General features: G+C 36.5%; 2 protein-coding genes and 1 long non-coding RNA gene across 4 annotated transcripts; 1 reads left to right on the top strand and 2 right to left on the bottom strand.

The window, feature by feature from the left end:
* Positions 1-3,824: 3,824 nt before the first annotated feature.
* LOC120344211 (malonyl-CoA-acyl carrier protein transacylase, mitochondrial-like) lies at positions 3,825-6,620 on the bottom strand. Its single transcript, XM_039413327.2, has one exon. It carries the CDS (start codon positions 6,363-6,365, stop codon positions 5,214-5,216), a length of 1,152 nt encoding a protein of 383 aa, XP_039269261.2. The 5' UTR covers positions 6,366-6,620; the 3' UTR covers positions 3,825-5,213.
* On the bottom strand, positions 6,462-8,122 carry LOC120344212 (protein AAR2 homolog). Its single transcript, XM_039413328.2, has one exon. It carries the CDS (start codon positions 8,055-8,057, stop codon positions 6,957-6,959), a length of 1,101 nt encoding a protein of 366 aa, XP_039269262.2. The 5' UTR covers positions 8,058-8,122; the 3' UTR covers positions 6,462-6,956.
* A 9,769-nt stretch (positions 8,123-17,891) lies between these two features.
* LOC144422684 (uncharacterized) lies at positions 17,892-22,247 on the top strand. Of its 2 annotated transcripts, XR_013475316.1 has the most exons (4): positions 17,892-17,988; positions 18,745-18,876; positions 19,055-19,117; positions 21,448-22,247. It is a non-coding gene; the product is annotated as an uncharacterized LOC144422684 (long non-coding RNA). The 2 variants fall into 2 exon arrangements; XR_013475317.1 differs by lacking the exon at positions 18,745-18,876 and having other exon boundaries at positions 17,897-17,988.
* Positions 22,248-22,501: the final 254 nt, after the last annotated feature.

Below are 22,501 nucleotides of genomic sequence, written 5' to 3' on the forward strand. Positions count from 1 at the left end.
CGAAACACGAATGGGCTCGCTGATTTCACATTTTAAGAACGGAATCCCACAAACCATACACCGCCCTCCTGTAAGTAGTAAACCTGCCCGCCCCCTGAAATTTTGATTTGCTAAAAATATATAAATATACAGTTTGCTTCTAAAATAATAATAAACAAAGGAGATCAGATAAAGGGAATTTTTTCATGTAAACACAACATATCCTGTATTTAGTAACAGGTATAGCTTAATAATGGTGAATGTCAGTATGACAGTTATATGCCTGCGGTGCCTCTTTACTACTGCTGCAATCTGCAACACGATCACGCTAACGAGCATATAAATCGAAGGGCCCACCATGTGGGATCCAAGAGAATCGCCAGAAGAAGAAACGAGTGCATCCGATGGTTTTATAAAGAAGAATGTCGCTCATTACAGCAAAAAAACACGACATTCTTGATTCATCATCCCCAAATACTGATAGTAATTATGGTGCTATAAATTTACTCATGCTTACCGAATTCTTGAATTGTTATGATTTCAGTCGTTTGAGTTACTATGTGTTAAATTTTTACAGTATTTCCACTCATTTAACATTTGTCATAGTTATTTCAGCGTGACTCAATGTGTATGTAAGTAGGTGAGATCAGACTTATTGAAACGAAGTGTACCTATTCGTTCTGTTGTTGTTTTCGGTGGTGGTAACCTTTTCTTCTTATTGTTGTTGCGAAAAAAATCGCTTTTACATTCAATTACAGTACCAATTGCTTTGATTTTTTCACTGGTAATGGATTACATTTGTTCTTAGAAGGATATTACTTTTATTTATTTCCAAAATTTCTGTGGGATCGCTTCTTTTGTGTGAGATGACGTCATCAAAATAAAAAATTGTGCGCCACTCGGTGGTGGTTAGGCTATCTGTATTCTACGATGACAGATTGCATACCCGTACTTCGTCGTTTTGGCTTTCGTGTCCATATATTTGAGCATTGCTCTCTTGTTGTTTTCAGATACAATAATTACGTCATTTGCTTGTTAAAATAGTTTTTTAATTTTACCTATAATTGTCCTACTTCTGTGAGAAAACAAATAGTGCTCGATGCCAAATTAGAACACATTTTTAATGATGAAATCTATACAAACACCTGAATTAGACACTCTCCTGAAATTGAAAGCTGTCGTGAAAGCCAAATTTGTTTTATTCCATCTATGGCTTTTAAGCAGACATGAAATTGCGAGTTGCTCAAAACATCCATGGCTCAATGGCAAAGAAATTGAAAGAGTGAGTGAAATAAAATTCTTAGGAGTTGTCTTTGGTGAAATTGTCTCTTGGTAATCACAAATTGCGAATGTTATCAGTCAAACAAGAAGAAACTTGGCAGTCGCTGCCAAAGTATCCCAGTCTGCCCACCAATCAGCTCTGCTAGCAATGTTGCAGTCATGTCCGATACCGTTGCTCAGTATAGACCAGTGATTCTCAAACTAGGGTTTGAGAGCCGGATGCGGCTCTCAACAACCTTTCCTGCGGCTCTTGTTAAAGCTTTAAAAATTAATTACTTTCAAAGAAAATTTTTCATTGAAAACTAATCATTGACTTGAAATTAAAATGCGGAAGTCTATTAGTCAGTCGAATGGATTCCCCCGTGTTTATTTGCGTAGCGTTGACTAATCAACAAGATGCAATAGTGACGCAACAGTAAGCGTTTTCGCGGCCACTCGGACACTTTTCACTTCACTTTAGACATGGCTGTAATCATTGGCTGGCTTTCGGAGATTTTCAGTTTTTCATTTAATATTCATTTCCGAATATTATGTATAAATCAAATAACTCAATGATTGTTTTAGTATTTAGTATACCCTTGCGTTCACATCAGCGACAGCTGTTGAATACATTTGGAGCTGGTTTCAAAACCAAATTAATTTTATTTCAAGTTTCATCCTCTGCCTTGGATTTGATCTTCCTTATCACCGCTTGCAAAAAAGTGAAACGCCGAAAAGTCATTTTAACATTTAATTTTAATCAATTTTATGTTCGGTAATGCAAGAAATGGCTAATGACATGTCACAAAGCATGCGGAGTTAAAAATCTGGGAAATCTATTTTAAATACTTTATCTGGTTTGACGTTTCTAAATTTACGGAACGGTCGATACGTTTTTTTTTGCAAAATATGGAATTGAAACGATACGTTAAGTGCAAAGATAGCATATTACACCATAACCCAAAGACAACGACTTTTCAAATTTGTCGTTTTTTTCAGATAGCAAGTGCCGTGGGGAAATCTTGCACAATTCACGATTGAGTTGGAGACGCGCGAGTTCGGTGTCCAAGCAGAGCGGTGCAGGTCACGTGGTACCGGATATTCGAATAGTAAAATGCCATTCAAATATTTTTCCCAGCCCTAGATTTTACGTGTGTTGTTGTTACGATGACTTGGTATTTTAAATACGCGCTTAAGGTTTGTTTCTATTTTACCTTGCGTTGTTTGTGTGCGGGCTGCGGCTCTTCATAACTTTGAGGTTTGAAATGCGGCTCTGGGACTAAAAAAGTTTGAGAACCACTGGTATAGACTATTACTTCAAATCGCTAAATATACCCAAAGATATGATGAAATTTGAAGCATTTTCATTAGTGGTCTAGCCTAGCCCACCCCAACCATTACAAAATTATTTATATGGTGTAATTTTATAAGTAATTTCTATTTACTATGTAATTTATTTTAAGTTTATTGCGTTTTTCTTACTTTATAATATCTCTATGGTTGTGTGGGTGCGTGTGAATTAATTTAATAATTTTCGGTGAGTGAACATGTACCATTTTATTTTGGAAAAAGCTTATCTAACGAATTGTTTGCTCTCCTGATTTCATAATAGGTTTTCAATTATTTGTTTTACTCAATCGTTTCAAGGCTGTCATATTGATTAAAAAATTGGAACTAAACTTGTTTGTTGAAATTAAATTCTCAGATTAATTGTGACCAATGAATAAACGAGAATATCGGTCGGAGACCGAAGACTTATCGATCGAAACTGCGGTTTCGAATCATGACCATAAAGTGACACCGCGTGTCCCATCACTAATTAATTACCTCTATTAATAACGCTAATTATACGACATATTCCATCCAAAATCAATAGGTTTCTGGTCCGAGATATGATGAATGCACATGCAAAATTTGGAGCAGATTCAACCTCGCCTTCTTGAGATATCGCGTTCATCTAACAGACATACAAATACCTATCAACATACTTCCCGATCTTAAGATCGATAAGTAACAATTATTAATATTTTGAAACAGATTGCGACGTAAAAAATACGATCGGTTCTCGACACGGAATAATCGTTCTGCGGTGTACTTGATCTCAAAATAAGTTCCACTACTATAACAATTTTTAAAAGTGTACTAGACACAGCTCTTGATAGCCGGGGTTTTTTTACAGTAATTTTTTGAAAAGCAAAGGACTTGAATATTGCTTCTATTTTCTTTTCCGATTCGAAGAGGAAATGATCTCAAGTTTATTATTGCTTTTTCTGTGGACGGAATAAGTACACTTTGTACAATATATATTTAAGATCACTTGAACCCCGCATCTCCAAAAGCAAGGTGTGCCGACTTCTTGAAGGAACTTAATACGCATATATATGACACGTGAAGGTTATTACTTTTTCTGTGGACGACACAAGTACATTTTGTACAACACATCTCGTAAAGCTCCGTCAACGAATACTGCTTGAAGGAACTTAATACGCATATGACATGACTAGTGAAAAAAATCAACTTTGTGCTCAATTCTAGAACTTCACCAGATGCTATCAACATCAAATTTAAAATGAGAAACGTTGTGATATCTTCATCATCCATGTTGGGGTCATACTGCAATAAAGCATTGTTTTTAAAATTGAGTTTTACATCTCCCGAGAATAGCGATTAGGCTAAAACAAAGACTTTACCCACAACTACCTATGAAAAAAAAAGATTGGTCGTTTAATTAAGCTTAACCAACAGAAAAAAAACTGCTTTCAACGTTTAGTCGGGTGCGTCAGACCTTGCTCGGAGCAAAAGATGTTCTAATGTAGAATATATTTCACTGTGAATTTATCACACGATCATTTACGATTGCCCAGGTTGAATCCATCATAAAACCGCTGAAAATCATACAACAGTCGCCATGCACAGAATGGAGATGTACAGGTATCAATATCGGCCAGATGTGGACCGATAAATCCATCTTATCAATATGATCTGAAAATTATTTTTTGCTCGGAAGGATCGTGTTCGTGGTATTGGCCTCGCTATCTACGAGCCATCCTCGTGAGTAGAAACGGGAACAGGATTCTGACCTGTTTTTAGCTATTTATCAGCCATTTTTTATATTGACATTTATAATGTACAATGTATCAGTTCGATAGGATAAGTAAACATATATTTCACCACCCACAGTAGCCAAACTGTACGAGTTTCCCAATTGAACACCGATGCGTCGGTGCACAATGCATCTGAATCAATTAACGCATCTGGATTCCAAACATCAATTCCCTACTATCACGTTTTCAATCTGAAATAATGTTCACTATGAATAATTCTCAGATACTATTGTTTTAGCCCATCCGCCCTGCACGCTGAGGGTAACAACTAATAATTACATAGTATCGGAAACATCGGCTCTTTAAAATATCGGCGTATCGGTATCGGTATTTTTTCGCGGGTATCGGTTCATCTTAAGTACAAAATAAAAAGTTGCACACTGTTAATAGTTGTCATAAAATTAGCTATAAATTATCGCCAATGCACCTCTTGCTGAAGTAATGGTATTATTGAAAATGAAGATTCAGTTCTCTTATCCGTTTTTTCTCCTTGAGGATAAACATACTATCTTTTGAGGAAGTCGTCAAGATAATGCGAATCTGAACTCACAATAGTTTGTCTGAATCAAACTTAAAGATTTATAGCTTTGATAGGAAATGACAGAATTCTGTAAAAAATGATGACAAGTAGGAAGAATACCAGTATATATTTATTCATTCATTACAGTAGGCAGTAAGCAGAGACATGCTGCACAATGCCCATTTTTCTGGTGAAAATAAGATACTTCGATCATTTCGATGTAGTCCCAGTTCGCTACTTCCACCGATATATGAATTAGTCAAACATCAGGCTATTTCAGATATGCCATGCTTCAATGAATAACATCAGATTCATCCAGATGCTGAATTCACTAACATCATGACATAAAATCAACCATTTTCATTATCAGCAGTCCTGTTATCTCTATTGTCAACAGGTAAATAATTCTTCCATGCTTTACCATTGCAGTGTTTCAATAATACCCCAAGCTGGTGGTTCGGACCCAATTCATAAGTGTGAGGTGCTTTATTTTTATACTGTGCATACATGGCATGAATTGTCTGCTCCCACAAAACTGGTCTTATAATTTGCTCTAGAAGTTTTTCGACAATGTCAGCCGAGTCCTTATATGGTTTGCCATCTATATTGCCATAAACCGTCACCATGGGTTCTTTTACTTCAATAGCTTTCAGTGCATGCTTCATTTTCTTAACTGCAGGTCGCATTAAAGCAGTATGAAATGCTCCAGACACTGGAAGAATCTGAACCCTCCTGATGTGATAATTTTGCTTTTGTGATGATAGATATTCAAGCGCAGCACGGTGACCAGCTACAGTTCTTATATTTGGTGCCAAATAACCAGAAACCCTGCAAAGAACTCTTTCCATGCCTAGCTTTTCATGACAATACTCCACTGCATCAGTACATGCCAAGTTGAACTTAGTTTTTGCACCACCAACCAAAGAAATCATTCCCCCACCAGTGTCATCAGATGCCTTTTGCATCTCAAGTGCTCTGATTTTCACTAAGCTGATGGCATCTTCGAAAGTCAGAGCTCCGGAAAACACGAGGGCGGCATATTCTCCAACACTATATCCTGCCACTGCCATGCAATTTTCTAAAACTTCTGGTGTTTCAGCTTGAAGCTTTTCAACACCCGCAAGTGAGGTAACAACAACAGCAGGTTGGCAGTAGATGGTTTTATCCAACTGATTTTTAGGACCATGGATGCACAGGTCTAATAATTTGAATCCCAAAATTTCCGAAGCAACATCAAACATATCTTTGACATTTGGATATTTCAAAAGATTTTTCACCATTCCAACATACTGACTTCCTTGCCCAGGAAACAAAAGTGTCGAAGTGTTCTCGAGTTTATCAGGAATTTTCTTTGAACCTCCTGTACCTCCAAATAAATCATTTACAAGCTGTTCTTCCATCAACTTATCGTTGTTTAATTCTCCTTCTACAGCCACATTGTAGTTGCGATGGCAGAAAAAAAAACGCCTGGTCCACAATCTTGGTCTCAGAGCAAGACTCATAGTTACTCTAAAAATGTTCCTTTACTTACATTTTGAATTCAATAAAACATTTTATTTTCTCCACAATTAGTGTAGTAGTCTATATCAATTAGTATATCTAGATGGCAAAAATTGAAGAAAAATAATGTTTTTGCTTGGAAGCTGTTTGTAGGTGAAATATCCAATTATTTTGAATGGAGAATTAAGCATGATATAAGAAAAATGACATGAAACATCACAGACTATTTTAATTTGTAAGTGTGATACAACAGATGCATCACTGAGTTTCAATTTTTAATTGCCGCAATGTCAACGAGGGCAGGAAGAGATGGGGGCATTACAATTTTGTAGCCAGTTTGCTCCTCCATTCCTAGCTTTCCTTACGATGTGGAATCATTCAGTATAAACATATTTACAAATTGTAGCAAATATTTTGTTTAACAATAGTATTTTATTTTATGAAATAGGTTTGTTTTGAATCGACCTGACTCACTATGTAATTTTTGATCCCGATTGAGCTACTTTAAAATCTTAAATTTAAACAAAATTTTATGACCCATTTATATGAAAAAAGTGTAATTTCAGTTGAAATCCATCAACATAATTATATTCTTATATTTCTACAACCACAGGCGCCCAATCATCTGGCTCACTTTTAAAATTCCACTTAAATTTTTTAGTCAAATATTTTTGAAACTGTTTGCCACGTTTTTGTAGACTTGCATCAATTCCCTCAGTTTGCAGATTACTAAAAAGTATAGTTAAAGTTGAAACTAAAAAGTTATTAGAGCTAACAACATCAACAAAAAAATCCTTTGGTATTTCATTGAGTTGATGATAAAATACTGTAAGTAAACTCTCGTACAATTTTTGATGTTCTTTCAGCAAGTCATCACAAGAACATAGGACATTTACAAGGGATTTCCATTGTTCAAAAGCATCAAGCACCTGCCCTAAAACAAAACATACAAATGCAAACTGCAGTTCACCAAGCAAGTCTTCAGGTTGGGAAGAGTTTTTTATTATTTGTCCTAAAATGTATGATGAATCCACACTATGCTTTGAAATTTCATGTGGAGTTGCGTTTGGGGGATACCATTGTTTAGGTATCATTGAAAATTTTATCTCAGTCCCAGGTTTAGGTTTTAGTATAGGCAGTCCATCCTCGTCAACTGCACTTGATCTTGGCACTTTGACACTCTCTTCCGACATCTCTCTCCCACTTGGTGAAACATTGCTTTCTGAAATTAACTCGGGAACAGACTGAATTTTTCCGTTTTCGGGTTGAAGTTTAACCATAACATCATTATTAATCCAGTCTGTCAGAGACACCCATTTTTCTAAGGTGTCATATGGATAAGGCGCCAAATTTTTATCCAAGTTTTTCAGATTTTCTCTGAGTGAATTCATCTCATCAACAGACTTGTGAGAGAATTGGATTTCCTCATTATTAACATCCCAATGGCTAATAAAAATTTCCCTCTGTTTGAAAAAATGGAAGAATCCAGACCTTGGAGATGAATGGCCACCATGTTTTCCATTTGAACTATAAAAAATAAAGTGGAGGCCAGGGGGAATCATTTTAACACCTTTGAATTTGGGTCCGGTAATCCAAGAATTCCAATCCATTCCAAATTCTGTACCTTTCGGCATATCAACAAGAATTAAAAATGCACCTTCTTCAAACAGTTTTTTGGCCAAACCTTGGTCCATGATCAGGAGGTAGCACTATGATAATACTATTAAGTCTGAAAAAAAAATTGTATTTTTGGTTACCTTCAGGCAAATATATATGAACAATAACGATAATATATTTGCATCGGCGGTAAGGCGCATTATGCAGTTGTGTGATAAGGCTATATGTGAGAGGATTGCTGGACTCCTCGGCTATGAAGCGTAGTTCAGTCTGTATACCAGTATAAAAAATATCTAGATGGGAAAACAAAACATCCAGAAATTAAAAATAAACATAAGAAGAGAGTACAAATAGTTCACTATATTACATCATAGTAGAAGATCATTTAAAGTTGGTGTTGCTGCTACAGTTGCTTTAGAGGGTTTTTATATGTTACTGCTGTTGTACATGTTTTTTTAAACCGGAACAGGTTCCCTATGTGACATGCAACATTGTTTATTCGGAATTATGGTAGGTTGAATTTAATGATGACTTGTATTGCATTCAGTGAATCTGTCTTCCTGCTGTTTCTTAGTTCAGTAGTTTGTTTTTTCCAGTTTATTGCACTTAATATTTTTTAACACCAGCATTTAAATGACGTAGTAACATTGCTGGCGTACATTGCTGTTGCCGTGATATTGTTCCACTTTCTGATTCTACTAGATTGAAGTTTTGTAGCTTACTTTTTGCCCTGCCAATAATGTTTTTTGAGATAGCTATTTTTCTGACAGCTCACAGTCAGGGTTGCCATATTGGCTTTTTTAACGCCAAATTTGCCATTTTTCAAACGCGTTTGGCGTCAGAATTTCCGTTTGGTTTTTCGGCGTTTTTCAAGTCATTCTAGTTTCTATTATTAAAATCATATGAAGTAGCCTACAATATTTCAGTATACAATAGCCTATTACTGTATTACACGTACTTAGCTACTTAACATTAGGATTTCCTGGAGCATCGATTTCCTTGTTTGTTACATTATTAATGCATTAACTCTTAACCATACCCAATGAGAAATAATTGCAGTTTCTGCAGCTGCTCAGACATATGTTAAAGCAGGGTTGTAAACATTGCCTTGTTATTATAGTTTTGCGTGTTATTTGTCAGTTTTACGTTCCGTTTCCAAAAAATAGTTGTATAACTTAATTTTATTATGCCTGATATGGTTTATGTAAGCTTTAGTTTATTTCTGCAATTGCAGTAACGATGTGATTAACTTTGCTAAAATTACTGAATTAGATATCATGGGTTCACTCGTGAGCGGCATTTTTTAATAAAATTGATGGTTTATAAATTTTAAAAGTGAACAAATTTTCAATAGTAAAGTACGATATAGGGAGAATTTTTTAAGGTACCGGTATATCACAAGTTTAAGTAGAAACATGTAGGTATATTACATACTGACAGACTGAAGCAGCACCCTGTATTGTATATATTGAATGGTAAAATGATGCTGTCCGCTTGATATTTATTTTACTTTCTACAGTTCTATAGGAACTTTACTTTCTATTTATTTGCCTCACTGAATGAACTGATAGCTCTACATCACCATCACTCCATCAGTATGTTGTCAAGGGCTTAAAATCTGACAAATCATGGGGCTTTTGTACTTAGTAGATATGTTGGCTTTTTCAAATTTTGATTTGGCTTTTTTTGATCGCTGGGGTCTGGCAACCCTGCTCACAGTATGTATGTCGTATGTTGCTGACAGAAAACAAAGACACGCTTTTTAAAACAGTCAAATTTTCAGGCAGTCTCTGTTTCAGCAGTTTATGTGAATTACCAGTATATATTTAAACCTATAAAAGTGATTTTATAAAAGGAAACTTCAGAAGTGGGGCTAATGATCCAAAATAAAGAATTAGTCGCGGTCCGAATCGAATACCCGAAAGGTCCGGATTCGGACCGCGGTCCGCCAGTTGAGTAGCCCTGGTCTATGCCATTTCGACAGCCAAACAAAACGGAAACGTACCGGTACCGGTATAATCCGACTTGCAACTGACAGGAGCCAAATGGACGTTTTTGTTTTTTTGCCGTCCAGTAAACAAAGTCACGTGACCACCGTATTGTTCTGTTGGCTGTACGTATAGTATAATTAGACAACGAAATAGATCTTCAGTTATATTCCACTGTTTCAAAAGATCCGAAACGTCGCGCAATGTGGATATCATCTATTACCGGCAGCAGTACTGCTTGGTGTCAAGTCCAGAAGTCATCTCGCTTGTGTTTCAATGTTTGCGGACAGCACTTCATTGATGGTGAGTGATAATGTGCCGTTATCAATTTCCTCTAATATTCTCCCTCCCTCCCTAAAAAGTTCCCTCATTTCAATGGAAAGCAGATGACAAACTACTGTTATTGGTAGGCGTAGGCCTAGGCTACCGGTACCGGTACCGTACTTGCTGACTTGACTTGTGTAAGAAATCAATCATCAATTGCCATAAGGTATTGTTTCCCTAGTTATAGTTAGCAAGTAATCTATTGCTAAGTGTGAAGGTTGAATAGATAACTAAAGTTTAACACCAGTGGTCATGTAAAAAATAACCAGAATTCAATTGAATTCGCCATCTAGGAATAAGGTACGCTCGCCACCGCATCCCTGATCACCCTGGTAGTTTCACAGGTTCCAATCCCATGCGGGGATAATTATGTGCGAGAGGATTGCAGCTCTACCACCACACACGACCGCTGATCGGTTACGACCATCTAAGTCCATGCTTCTGAAAACAAATAACTGGCTAACTAATCCCAACATAGAATGGTAATCGTACGAGAGACTGTGGTTCGCTATATGATTTAGTTGTTGCACCTGCAATCCTCCCCTCCCAGATAAATCCTATCTTAAAGGTGCTTGTACAACTGACCCAAAATGTCTTTTTATTGTCATTGGTAAAAAAGATATGCTACCCGGATATGCTAATCAAGTTCATTTACGACTAGTGTTTGTGGTGGGATATGGACATAAATTTCACACCACTTGATCGTTAGATTTTATGAAAACTCTACAATTATTACAAAGCTAGTGCAGGATCATAATATCGAATGAATCTGTATCCATTTTCTTACAGATATGGGTGCGACCGTGGAATAGATGGATGGCAAAGTATAAGTTGCAACAAGACCACAGTGGCACAAGACCTCAGCTTGCGTGACTTGATAATACATCCTCAGTATTCCTTTATTGATGCTTATTGTAATGACAAAGTAACTTGTGGTTACTGTGGATTGGTGGAGATAAAGTGTCCATTGTGCTTGAACGAAAGCAACTTCAATACGACCCTATCAAGGAATTTTTTTTTGTTTCGGTGGGTCTGGTAGTGAAGGTTTCAGTCTAATTGGACACCGATACTACAACCAAATACAGTTGCCAATGAAACTTAGCGAGGCGTAATATTGCGACTTTGTGATCTGAAAGAAAATTCTGATGTTAAAGAATATTATGAGATTTGACTTAGAGTGTAAACTTTTATATGAGAGGGGTGTAACCCAAGCTAATTTGCAAATGGTATTCATGGTACCAAATGTATCAAACACTTTACAGTAATTATAAATTATATTTGAAAAATAAAGCACATCAAAAATGTACTTATTATTTGGTTTCTGCGAGACTAACTACTTATCCTTCTTCTATGCTTTTGTGCCGGTGGATCCGTATGCATATATTGCAAGGATGCTGTAGCAAGAGTAGAGATAACAATCCTAAGTGATTCAAGAGTCTTGCTGCACACTAACACAAATATATTTCTGTAACGTTTCGTCTGACCAAGGTCAGACTTCTTCAGACATACATAATTCAACTGAATTATGTATGTCTGAAGAAGTCTGACCTTGGTCAGACGAAACGTTACAGAAATATATTTGTGTTAGTGTGCAGCAAGACTCTTGAATCACTTAGGATCAAAAATGTATTTTTAAAAAACAATTGGTTTTATCTGCAGATACCAGGTTTATATTGAGATTGACCATTTCAATGCTAAATTTTTCTTAGTCAAAAGGCACACTTGATTTGCAAAGATTTGTGAATGCGCACAGTACACCAATTTGTCTAATGTTTTGATTCCATAGGCAGGAGGTTGTGGATCAGTGCTGCTCAGGATGGGATATTTTTGCTTATAAATGCATATTACGTGTTTCACATAAATCCATCGTGCTCAGATTCGACTGTTTTCAAGGTCTGAAGGCTTCAACTGCTTAATTTCATCGGTACACAAGAAAATTTTCAGTGTGGCATGCATGGGCTAGTTGGAGTCACTAACATCAAGATATCTATAAGCAAGGATAAGATAACCTGGAAGTAACATTCCATAATTTAGAGTAAAAAATGTATCTGCCTCCACAGCCCTTTCAAATGGAAGATATGGTGCCTTGGGGGTAATTTCTATCAAATATTTCACAGTGTTAGGGTTTTAGTGAAAATGGGTATAGGCGGCTTTTTTTAAAGTGTGGTAGGTCTATTCGAAAGACACATTAAATGTTTATGCTAACAACTGCAAAGTGATATTGCAACGCATACAAGTTAACAGAATTTGTTGAAATGGTCCTGCCTTTTGCCTTTCTCCTCTTTTTCTAACTATTCTTCTCTGGGGATGGCGAAAATTCAAATATTGATGGCTTTTATAAGCTGCTGATATTGGGTCATTTTTCTTTTATCCTGAAAAGAAATTAAACATCAGATCAGTAATAGAGTACCTGCTAACTAACGAAACAATCAGACAACACCATTCTGGCCATTGATAAAGAGTTCTTTCAATTAAAACGCAAATATGCCTACCAATGTCGGTAGTTTTTAGGATAAGATTTATCTGAGGGGGGGGGGGTTGGGGGGATTGCAAGATGCAACATCGTACGATTACCATTCTATGTCGGGATTAGTTAGCCAGTTAATTGTTTTCAGGAACATGTACTTGATGGTGGGGGATGTCGTAATCGACCAGCGGTCGTGTGAACCACCCTCAGTGGGAGAAGAGCTGCAATCCTCTCGCACATAACTATCCTTACATGGGATTGGAACCTGTGAAACTACCAGGGTGATCAGAGATGCGGTGGCGAGCGTATTCCTAGATGGCAAATTCAATTGAATTCTGGTTATTTTTTGCATGAGCACTGGCGTTAACTTTAGTTATCTATTCAACTTTACAATATTTACAACTTTACAATTCAACAATATCTTATGGCAATTGATGATTAATTCCTTACACAAGTCAAGTCTGCAAGTAGGCCTAAGCCTAGGCCTACCCATAACAGTAGTTTGCCATCTGCTTTCCATTGAAATGAGGGAGCTTATGAATATTTAAAGAAATTGATAATGGCATTGGCACATTATCACTCACCATCAACGAAGTGCTGTCCGCAAACAGTGAAACACAAGCGAGATGACTTCTGGATTTGACACCAGGCAGTCCTGCCAATAGATGATATCCACATTGCGCGACGTTCCGGATCTTTTGAAAACAGTGGAATATAACTAAAGGTCCATTTCGTTGTCTATACTATACGTACAGCCAACGGAACAATACGAAATAATCATTTTCAACAGCCAAACAAAACGGAAACGTATAATCCGACTTGCAACTGACAGGAGCCAAATGGACGTTTTTTTTTTTTGCCGTCCAGTGAACAAAGTCACGTGACCCGTGAAAGTCCTCTATAAATTGTGTGGGTTATGCCTCTTTTTGTTTTTATTTTAGTAGTTATCAATACTGTTACATCTGTGATTGACTTTGCTGTGCTTGAGACCCCCTTTTCCTTTCCTATTTTCTTCATCTCAGTATTATTTAGTTTGTTTAAAGATATTTTAAAATAATAGAATTATTAGTTATATCAACCATTGTGTCACAATTTGAAGTTAATAAATTAAGTCATTGTTATAACAATTATATTGATTGGAAGAACACTATATTTTTGTCTTTATTTCTATGTTATATTTTTTGTCTCCGACTATGCCTGGTTGGGTTCTATGCTGTCTGCAAATATATATATTTTTGGTTATTCTCACAATACATGATGTGACTGTAATTGTTCTGTATTTTGATAAATACTTTGCTTAGCATAGCATGAGGTACAACCTTCTGCGAGTGAGCTGAACATTGTGGTAAAGGACAGGAACTCAAAAGTTGATACAATACAAGAAGTATATTGCTTCTCAATGATCAGTTTCTAGTCAAAATCACAGAAAAATGTTTTCGAGACAAAAGTCTGAAACCAGTTATTTGCTTAGCAGTTTATTTAGCTGACTGGAAAGTCAGAAAATAATTTTGGAAATCAAGTGGACCTATGGATCGGCTGTTTCATTTGTGCATTTCATACATATTTATGGGCTATATTAGTTTTTCACTTTGGAATTTGAAGTGATAACGTCATCAAAATTAAAAACTGCGAGTCGACTCCAGAAGTATATGTACCAATATGGAGGTAACTAATTATGTTCGTCTACTTTACATCAAGTTGTGTAATGAGACCGAAGCCTGTGGGCATGGGGTACAATCACTTAACGAACATAAACAGTTTTCGAATTGGCAACTAAGGAGAAATGGGATAAAATTATGACCTAGTCCTGATCTGGTACACATACTACGGGAGTAGGCCTACCCATTTTGAAGACGTTAACTATTTCCTATTCTCAACCACCGCTTTGTAACTCTCGTTCTTACAAATTTTGCGTTGATTTGTAGACCTGAAATTGATTGATAAGACCAGACAATCTAGAACAGTGGTTCTCGAACTTTCTGAGCTGCGCCCCCTTTTTAGGAATTGTTCAAGTCTTGCGTCCCAGCTCAAAAAGAACTAGTTAAGTTAGTAACGATTTGAACGCCGTTTGATAACCGCTGTTCTAGTAAACGCGCGGATAGTAAATATCAGAGTAAGGTATGTTAGTCGTTGGTAGGACCGAGCGTTGATTGGTAACACCGAAGATTAAAAAAAAAACGCGCGGTGTAAAAGTCATCAGATTAAGTAGAAACGAGCGTTAATGAACCTTTCCCCGACCTTTAACCCCCGAAAAATTCTTCCTATACTTTATATTTTCGGGCCTTATTTTAAGAGTGGTTTCGCGAGTTGGCGCCTGTAAAATGAGGTATGTGTTTCAAACCATCATTATGATTCATCGCATACAACAATCTGTTTTTTAACAGTACCGGTAAAGAATTTTAGCCTAGTCTATCACAGCTATTTCTACACTAATTTTTTATTACTGCAATTAAATTAAAACTCATAGGAAGACATAGTGATCATTGAACTATCTGATTTATATTAAAATTTCCGAAACACAACTGAAAACTAACGAGTTGAAAAACGCGAAAACGAGATAATTTTTACTATCAGGCCTGAAAATCTGTCTGAGTGAGAAAAGTGTCTCAGCGGATGCAAAAAGGGTGCATTGTTACGTCACTTTTTGCCTCTTGCTGATTGGCCATTGTCACAATGTAAACGAGGAAGTCGATGCTCGGGAAAAGGTCCATTGGTAAAACCGAAAATTCTTGAAAAGGGCGTGGTAATAGCCACCAATGAAATCAGGAACGAGCGTTGATTGGTGGAGCCGAAAATTGTAAAAAAAAACGCGCGTGGTTAAAGCATTGATGCTGGCGCACAATCTGAACCCTAACCTGGTACACATACTATGTTCAGGTTGTGCGCCATTTTGATGCACATACTTCTGGAGGTCCGAAAATTCTGTAAGTAAGGACGCAGTTTACATATAAATGCCCTAATTCGTTCTAAGCCTACACAAAACTCGGACGTGACATTTGTATAAATTATAACACTGGGTAAACCAGTAACAATTACATCTTAGAATTAAATTACCACATAATAAATAGAAAATGTACACATAGAAAGAATAGAGAAATAATAAATAAAAACTACGAACGGTAGACCGTGGAGAGTGAAAGGCGGCGGTCTGAGTTTTTTTATTATTATTTCATTTTGCTAACTAAACCATTCGTTGATTCAGAAAAACGCAAATATTATTACGCGATCATTGTCATAATCAAATGGGTACTCCCGAAGTATGTGAACCAAGATGGTGGACATCGGAACGTATTAAGTGTACCAGATTAGGGTCGGGCCATAATTTCAGGTACAAATACTACGGGAATCATTTGGCTAGTACCGGAACTCATAATAGAACAATAATAAGGAAAATGGGAATAAGATTGTGGCTTAACTCTAACTTGGTACACATACTACGTTCCGGTGTCCGCCATCTTGTTGCACATACTTCTGGGGTGCCATCAAATGAGTGAACCCGATTCCTCAATTTTCATCAATGATGAAGAATTAGGACCGGAAATCGTGTTTTATTATTCGATTCAGTGCTGTTATAAATATTTCATGCAGGCAGTTATGATTTCATTTTTGATTGTCATCAACGACGTCGGGAAAACGATGAAATTCGCAATGAATACTAAATAATATTTAAGAGCTAATTCACACGCTCTAAATAAAACGCGAAATAAAGACTTTCCCGTAATTTCCGGTCACTATCGAAATTGAGAATGAAAACGATTAATTGCGACACAATTTGCTTTTAGAATTATTGTCGATGCCGCACAAACTATCTCGACTAAATTTAAATATACGATGATAATTTCGCATATTATTCGTAGAATATAAGCAATTCAAATCAGCGCTAATTGAAATCTTTTCATGTGGTAGTAATTTATTGCCGTGTGTACACGGCTGCCTTGGATTACGATGAAAATGAAGTAATTGTAAAATGTTTTTAATCGGAACGTGGACCGCGGTGCTAGGATATGTGCGCTTATAAACTCGAAAAAACGATATTCGAAGGCCGCGATATTCGAATTGGACATCCCTGATTCGAGCACTGCATTCAATTAATCTCAAATAACACTACACGCGATGTTCAAGTTTTGACCTTCTGTATGTTGAAAATATGAGGAAATCCGACTATTTTTACGAGTTGCGTAATTCGGCGAATGTTTCAGGGCCCATTACATGGAAATTTCTGAATTCTGATCTCCCCACCCCCTTTGAAAATCTTGGCCGTGCCACTGAAAGTGTGTATTGTAACGTGAGTCTAATCGACCCCTTTTTATGACATTCTGTGCCGGGATAATATGCAAAATTTAGGGTAATCATGCTTAAGATAAGTATTTCGCAAGCCTCCATACACGGAAATTATAGCGGAATCCATCCTCTGAAAATCAATCGATTTTCACGATCACTGATTCTTATCAAGATCCTCATTAGCTAAATCATTGAGCTGAAGTTACAAGCTTTCTATTACTATCAAATATCCCACGTATCGTGCTTTAAAACATTAGATTTTCACAAAGTATGGTTGTCACTTCACCCATTAATTCCCATGCATTCGCCGACAAGAAATGCGTCGGAACAGAAGATCAGTCAAGCGTTTACTATCTGCAGCATAACAGTCAAGCGTTGATCAATGGTTAAAGTCATCAGAAAAAGCAGGATCGGTCGTTGATTGGTGGAGACGAAGATTCTACAAAACGCGGAATAGTAATCATCTCGGTAATCAACATCGCCTCGGCATGAGTCGTGTTAGTCAACTTGCCGTTCGTGTGTAGTCAGGTTGTTCAGAAAATGCGTTTGTAATTTGTTCATGTGGCAATTCCAAAGCAATGGTGTATTTGTATTAGGTTAGTATTGAAGGTAATCAAAAGTTATGAAAGAAGAACAGTCTTCATAGTAATAAAAGCTCGTACACATGAGCCTTCCAGAGTTGAGTTTTGAGCGCACGCGTTTTTTTTCAACTTTAAACGTTTAAGAGGGATGTAGGAAAATCACTGGTTCGAATCTTTTTTTCCTTGTTTCTATTACCTTATTGATGTAGTGCGATTATTTATCAGTGAATTTCATTGTTTCAGTTTTATAATATACTATACTATATGGATAAATAACATGCTGCAGACCCGTGGGTATTTCAAGAAGTTGCTGAATTGACTATTGGAAATGCAAGTATTTTATTCGCACCAGTCAAATCAATTTTAGGTGGGTACTTTTTAGTTTATTTGACCCTACTGTATGCACATCGTGCTACGCTTAAGGAATACAATAGAACTAAAATAAGGGAAATCATAATAACATATGGCCTGATCCTAACCTGGTACCCATACTTCGGGAGTACCGTTTTGTCCAACAACTTGGGACTGGAATGTATCAACCGGTTCTGTAGTTAGCGCCCTGATATAGAGCTTATTATTGGTTTCACTGTTCTCGGTTGATAAAAATGTTACAAATAATACAAAATATATCAGCAAAATTCGGAAATACATTTTCAATGTGAATTTCTTGTATCCAGCTTACGTGCAAATCCAAAAAAAAAATTGGTACTTCCGAAGTATGCGTGACAAGATAGAGGACATAATATCAGGTGCTAATACTACACAAATCAATTGGCTAGTCCCCGAACTCGTATTAGAACTATAATAGCAAAAAATTGGAATAAAATAAAGGGCGAACCCTAACCTGATGCACACTTAATGAGTCGCCGATGTTTGTAACCTGTCATGTTCATGAGTTTTCGAGTCTTGCTCACAGCAGTTGTCAGATTATATTTTTCCCCCAAATATAAAATTTCGAATGTTCCTTGCACCAACACTTCTTCGCTTGGATTTTTACCCTAAAAAATAAAATGAATTTCCGAATATCATTCTCAGTGTTCCCATAATTTTTTCATATCTCAACCCAAATGAACTTATAATATTAATAATTACACTAATAATTGAATTCTTGAATGTTTCACAGCAGCCGAAAAAATCCACACTTCGTATGGCGAGTCTGAAAACTGATTTTCATCTTCGCATGTTCATTTTACCCCGGGCTGACTCAATATCCCGAAGATTTAAATAGGTCATCGACTTGAAAAAGATATTTATTGTAAATATTGTAACTATAAATTGCTTACATATATTCTGCTTATGATGTTATTGTTTGGTCAAAATATCCCGATTAGTGAAGTTTACCCACAGCCAAGATTTAAAATTAAATATACAAATGCCCTGCTTTCAAACAAAAATCGTAAAAGGATTGTTGATTGTTATATGGTCATTTACAGGTTAAAGAAAATTCCATAATATTTGAATTTTGGGAAGACGGGCCTTGACATCAACAATTTACGGTGAGATACAACAATAAATATCCAACTAGGTTAAATACATTAAATGCAATAAAATTTCTAATACGTTGGATAAATATTTATTAAGTTGGTAATTCTAGGCCAGCGGTATTCAACCGGGGTCCTGTGGCTCCCACAGCTGTTGGGGAGGGAGTACAATGCTAAGGCGATAATGCTAAGGCAATGAAAAGGCGCAACGCTGACTCTTCACATTGGACCTAATGTGATTTGGAATCTACTAATCCATAGGTTCTCAAAGTGCTCCGTACGGAGCCCCAGGGCTCCGCGAGAGAAACCCAGGGGCTCCGCGAGCTATTCGATTACTTTTCAAAATAATCACTTCGCTAATTTTGTAACTGTTCAAAGAAGCAATAACAGCTTTGATAAAATTTGACAACAATATAGCCTCGAAATATGGCAAAGAGGCGGAATTAAAGAATGACATTATTTATAAGCTGGAGCGCAGCCAGGATTCTCAAGAGGTGGGGATTTGAATCGGAAATTTCCGTGCAACATTCTTTGCGATTTTAAAAAACGGATAACGAGATTTTTGTTGCGTATAAATAAATTGGAGTCGTATTTTTGCGATCTTGGAATTTGTCAAACTTGATTTGTTCTTTTGCACTCGATATTATTATTAAGAAAGATATCGCCGTTTAAAAAATCACGAGAACTGGGCAAAATACGATTGAAATTTATTTTAATGCATGCGGCTCCGTCGGTAGTTTCAGAATGAAAAAAAAGATAAATCGCGCACACATAATTGACTGTGTTTCAATTTCGCAGTTACTATAAGATGAATACCCAAAGGAAACCTAACATAACACCAAATTTTGTGATTTACATAGCCTATAAAAGCGTTTTTAATCTGACGTGTGTCTGCTAAAACCAAACTTATAGTGTAATCTTTTATTTTAAGTTTTAATATTTTAGAATGCCGTTTTTCAATCAAGAAATTTGAGTTGCGAATTTACCTCTTTATTATTTTTTTTTATTATTTTTAGCATTTCGTCGCCGATGACTATATGGTAACATGTTTTTCACATTGGACTAATAATTCCCCACGAGAACAAAAAAGCAACTAGAGCTGCTTGCAGCTTTAACAGGCTTCCCGCGCAATGCAGCAAACCGACCTCAAATACCAAGTTTGAGTTCTTAATATTCAATAGTAATTGAGAAATGCGAAAAAAACTGAAAATTATGCTATGTGCACTGGAGCGTGAAGCCGTGATCAGTCATGCATTAAGTCTGCGTATCCTTGACATATCGTATCCGGAGCATGTCCATTAATCACTGTTATGAATTTCAACCCAATAGCATGTATCAATTTTGAGAAATCGCAAAAAAACTGAAGACGCGTTTTGCTCACTGGAGCGTGAAATCGTGGCCAGTCATGCATAAAATTTGCATTTTATTGCTAGCTGGGAACTTCTGCACATTTGAGGTGAATTTCAAGTTTGTAGGACCAATTTGAAAAAAAAAATAATAATAATAATAAATAAATAATAATAATAAAACACAGGAATACAATAGGTTCCCTGCTGACAAGCAGCGGGAAGCCTAATTATCGTCGTCAATCGTATTGTGGAACAATACATGTATATGCCGAACAAAATTTTTGATTTAGGTTGAATAAACACCGGCGTAAAGATGTTTAAAAACACGCCATGCTGACGAAAACTATCGGTGATTGTAACAAAATGCAATCGCGCACGTTATTAGCGGCTTTTTAAGTCTTCCGAAAATTTCAAAAGGGAAAAGATTCGACCCCTAGTTTATTAATATGTTTGTCAAGTGTCAAATTTACAGCTTTAGTAAGAGTATATATAATTTATCTCTGAAATTTTGATTTATTTATGACTTGCATTAACCCTATTAAAAAAGGTTTAGCATTTAAATTAGGTAAAGTACTTTTAACTTACTCAGGAATATTTATCGGAAAGCTACAATTTTAACATTTCTTTTGGAGCTCCACGAATAATAGTCAACCTTTGCAAGGGCTCCGCAACAATAAAAGTTTGAGAACCCGCGTTAAACTAATGAACCAGAATAACGTCTATGAATATTGAATACCACTGCGCTGTTTAACTTGGGCCACGAGTGTTAAAAGCCTTCGGAAGGCGGCCACGAGCCACAAAAGGTTGGGTCTGGTTCCCCAGAACAAGGAATTACAAACAATCACTTAATAATAGATATTGAGTCACTGTAAGTCATATTTGACCTTGTTCAGGCATGTCACATTATTTTATACTGCAGTTGTTTGATTGTGTTGAATTACCCTAAAAAGCAAATAGGAATATCATATTTAGTGATTTCATGTTTTTTTACACCAGGCAAACTGGCGAGCCATCGGGCGAGCGCAAAGGGCGCGGAGACAGAAGATAGGACTCTACGCTTCGCTAGAGGATTCTTCACATGTGTGGTACTACAAATCCATTCTCGTCTGTTGATATATTAGTTAGTCAGCAAGGAATGGCTAGATAGGGTCGACAGACGAATCTAGACTAGGTGTTTCGATGGCTCTTATTAGAAATGTGTACCGAAGAACAACACAGTCCGGCGGGTTATAGCAATTTGAGAATTCAATTGATTTTTAATGATAATCTGCTCCTTATGGGCGTGTACATGATATATAAATTACTCAATGTGAATACCTGATTGGACTTTTATTTAACCTCATTTTTATGTATCGATTCACACAGTAATAATTTGTGGTCGATTTAATACGATTAATATTTGAAATAAGGAAAACTAACCATATTATTATTTTTGATAATGCCGAAATCTTTCTGTCATCATAATTAGCAATGCGATCTTTGAAATTAAAAACCAAATTTGCTCCTTTGACCGACTAAATTAAATAAAGAAGGGTTTCGGTCAGGCTTAACACTGCACTAAATTATGTATTGTTTGTTAGATAGGACCTTAGGTTTTATTCTATATTTCGGGCATTAAGCTTCAAAGTCTCCTAGATTAAATCGGTCACATGAAGCACATATTTGGATGAGACTTGAGCTTTCAAATTTCTGTAACGAAATTGTTTGAAAAAAGTTTCAAATTATTTGTTTGGATTATTCCGATATTCGGATTTATTTGAAAACCATCGGCCACTATTGCGCTCAAAGAGGCGAAGTCTTGATTTAATATTGAACGGAATTTCTGTTCATTGAATTCCGATTTCAATGTTGCCAAGCCCAGTACCCTTAAGCATCTGGTAAGATAGTTAGACTAGGGCAAAGAGTAGTTGGTGACTTTAGCCTTGTGACGCACAAACCACGTGAAAACGATGATCTAAAACGGAAATTTACCTCATTATTACCATTAGGCTAACTCTGCGCCAATGCAAAGTTGTCTGCTATTCTTTTTAGATGTTGCCTCTAGGTCTCA

Source organism: Styela clava, chromosome 5 (assembly GCF_964204865.1).
Source record: "Styela clava chromosome 5, kaStyClav1.hap1.2, whole genome shotgun sequence".
Taxonomy (NCBI): Eukaryota; Metazoa; Chordata; class Ascidiacea; order Stolidobranchia; family Styelidae; genus Styela; species Styela clava.

What these genes read in the sequence shown, in the direction of transcription:
- LOC120344212 (XM_039413328.2), bottom strand. Translation starts at nt 8,057, where the DNA reads ATGGACCAAGGTTTGGCCAAAAAACTGTTTGAAGAAGGTGCATTTTTA.
- LOC120344211 (XM_039413327.2), bottom strand. Translation starts at nt 6,365, where the DNA reads ATGAGTCTTGCTCTGAGACCAAGATTGTGGACCAGGCGTTTTTTTTTC.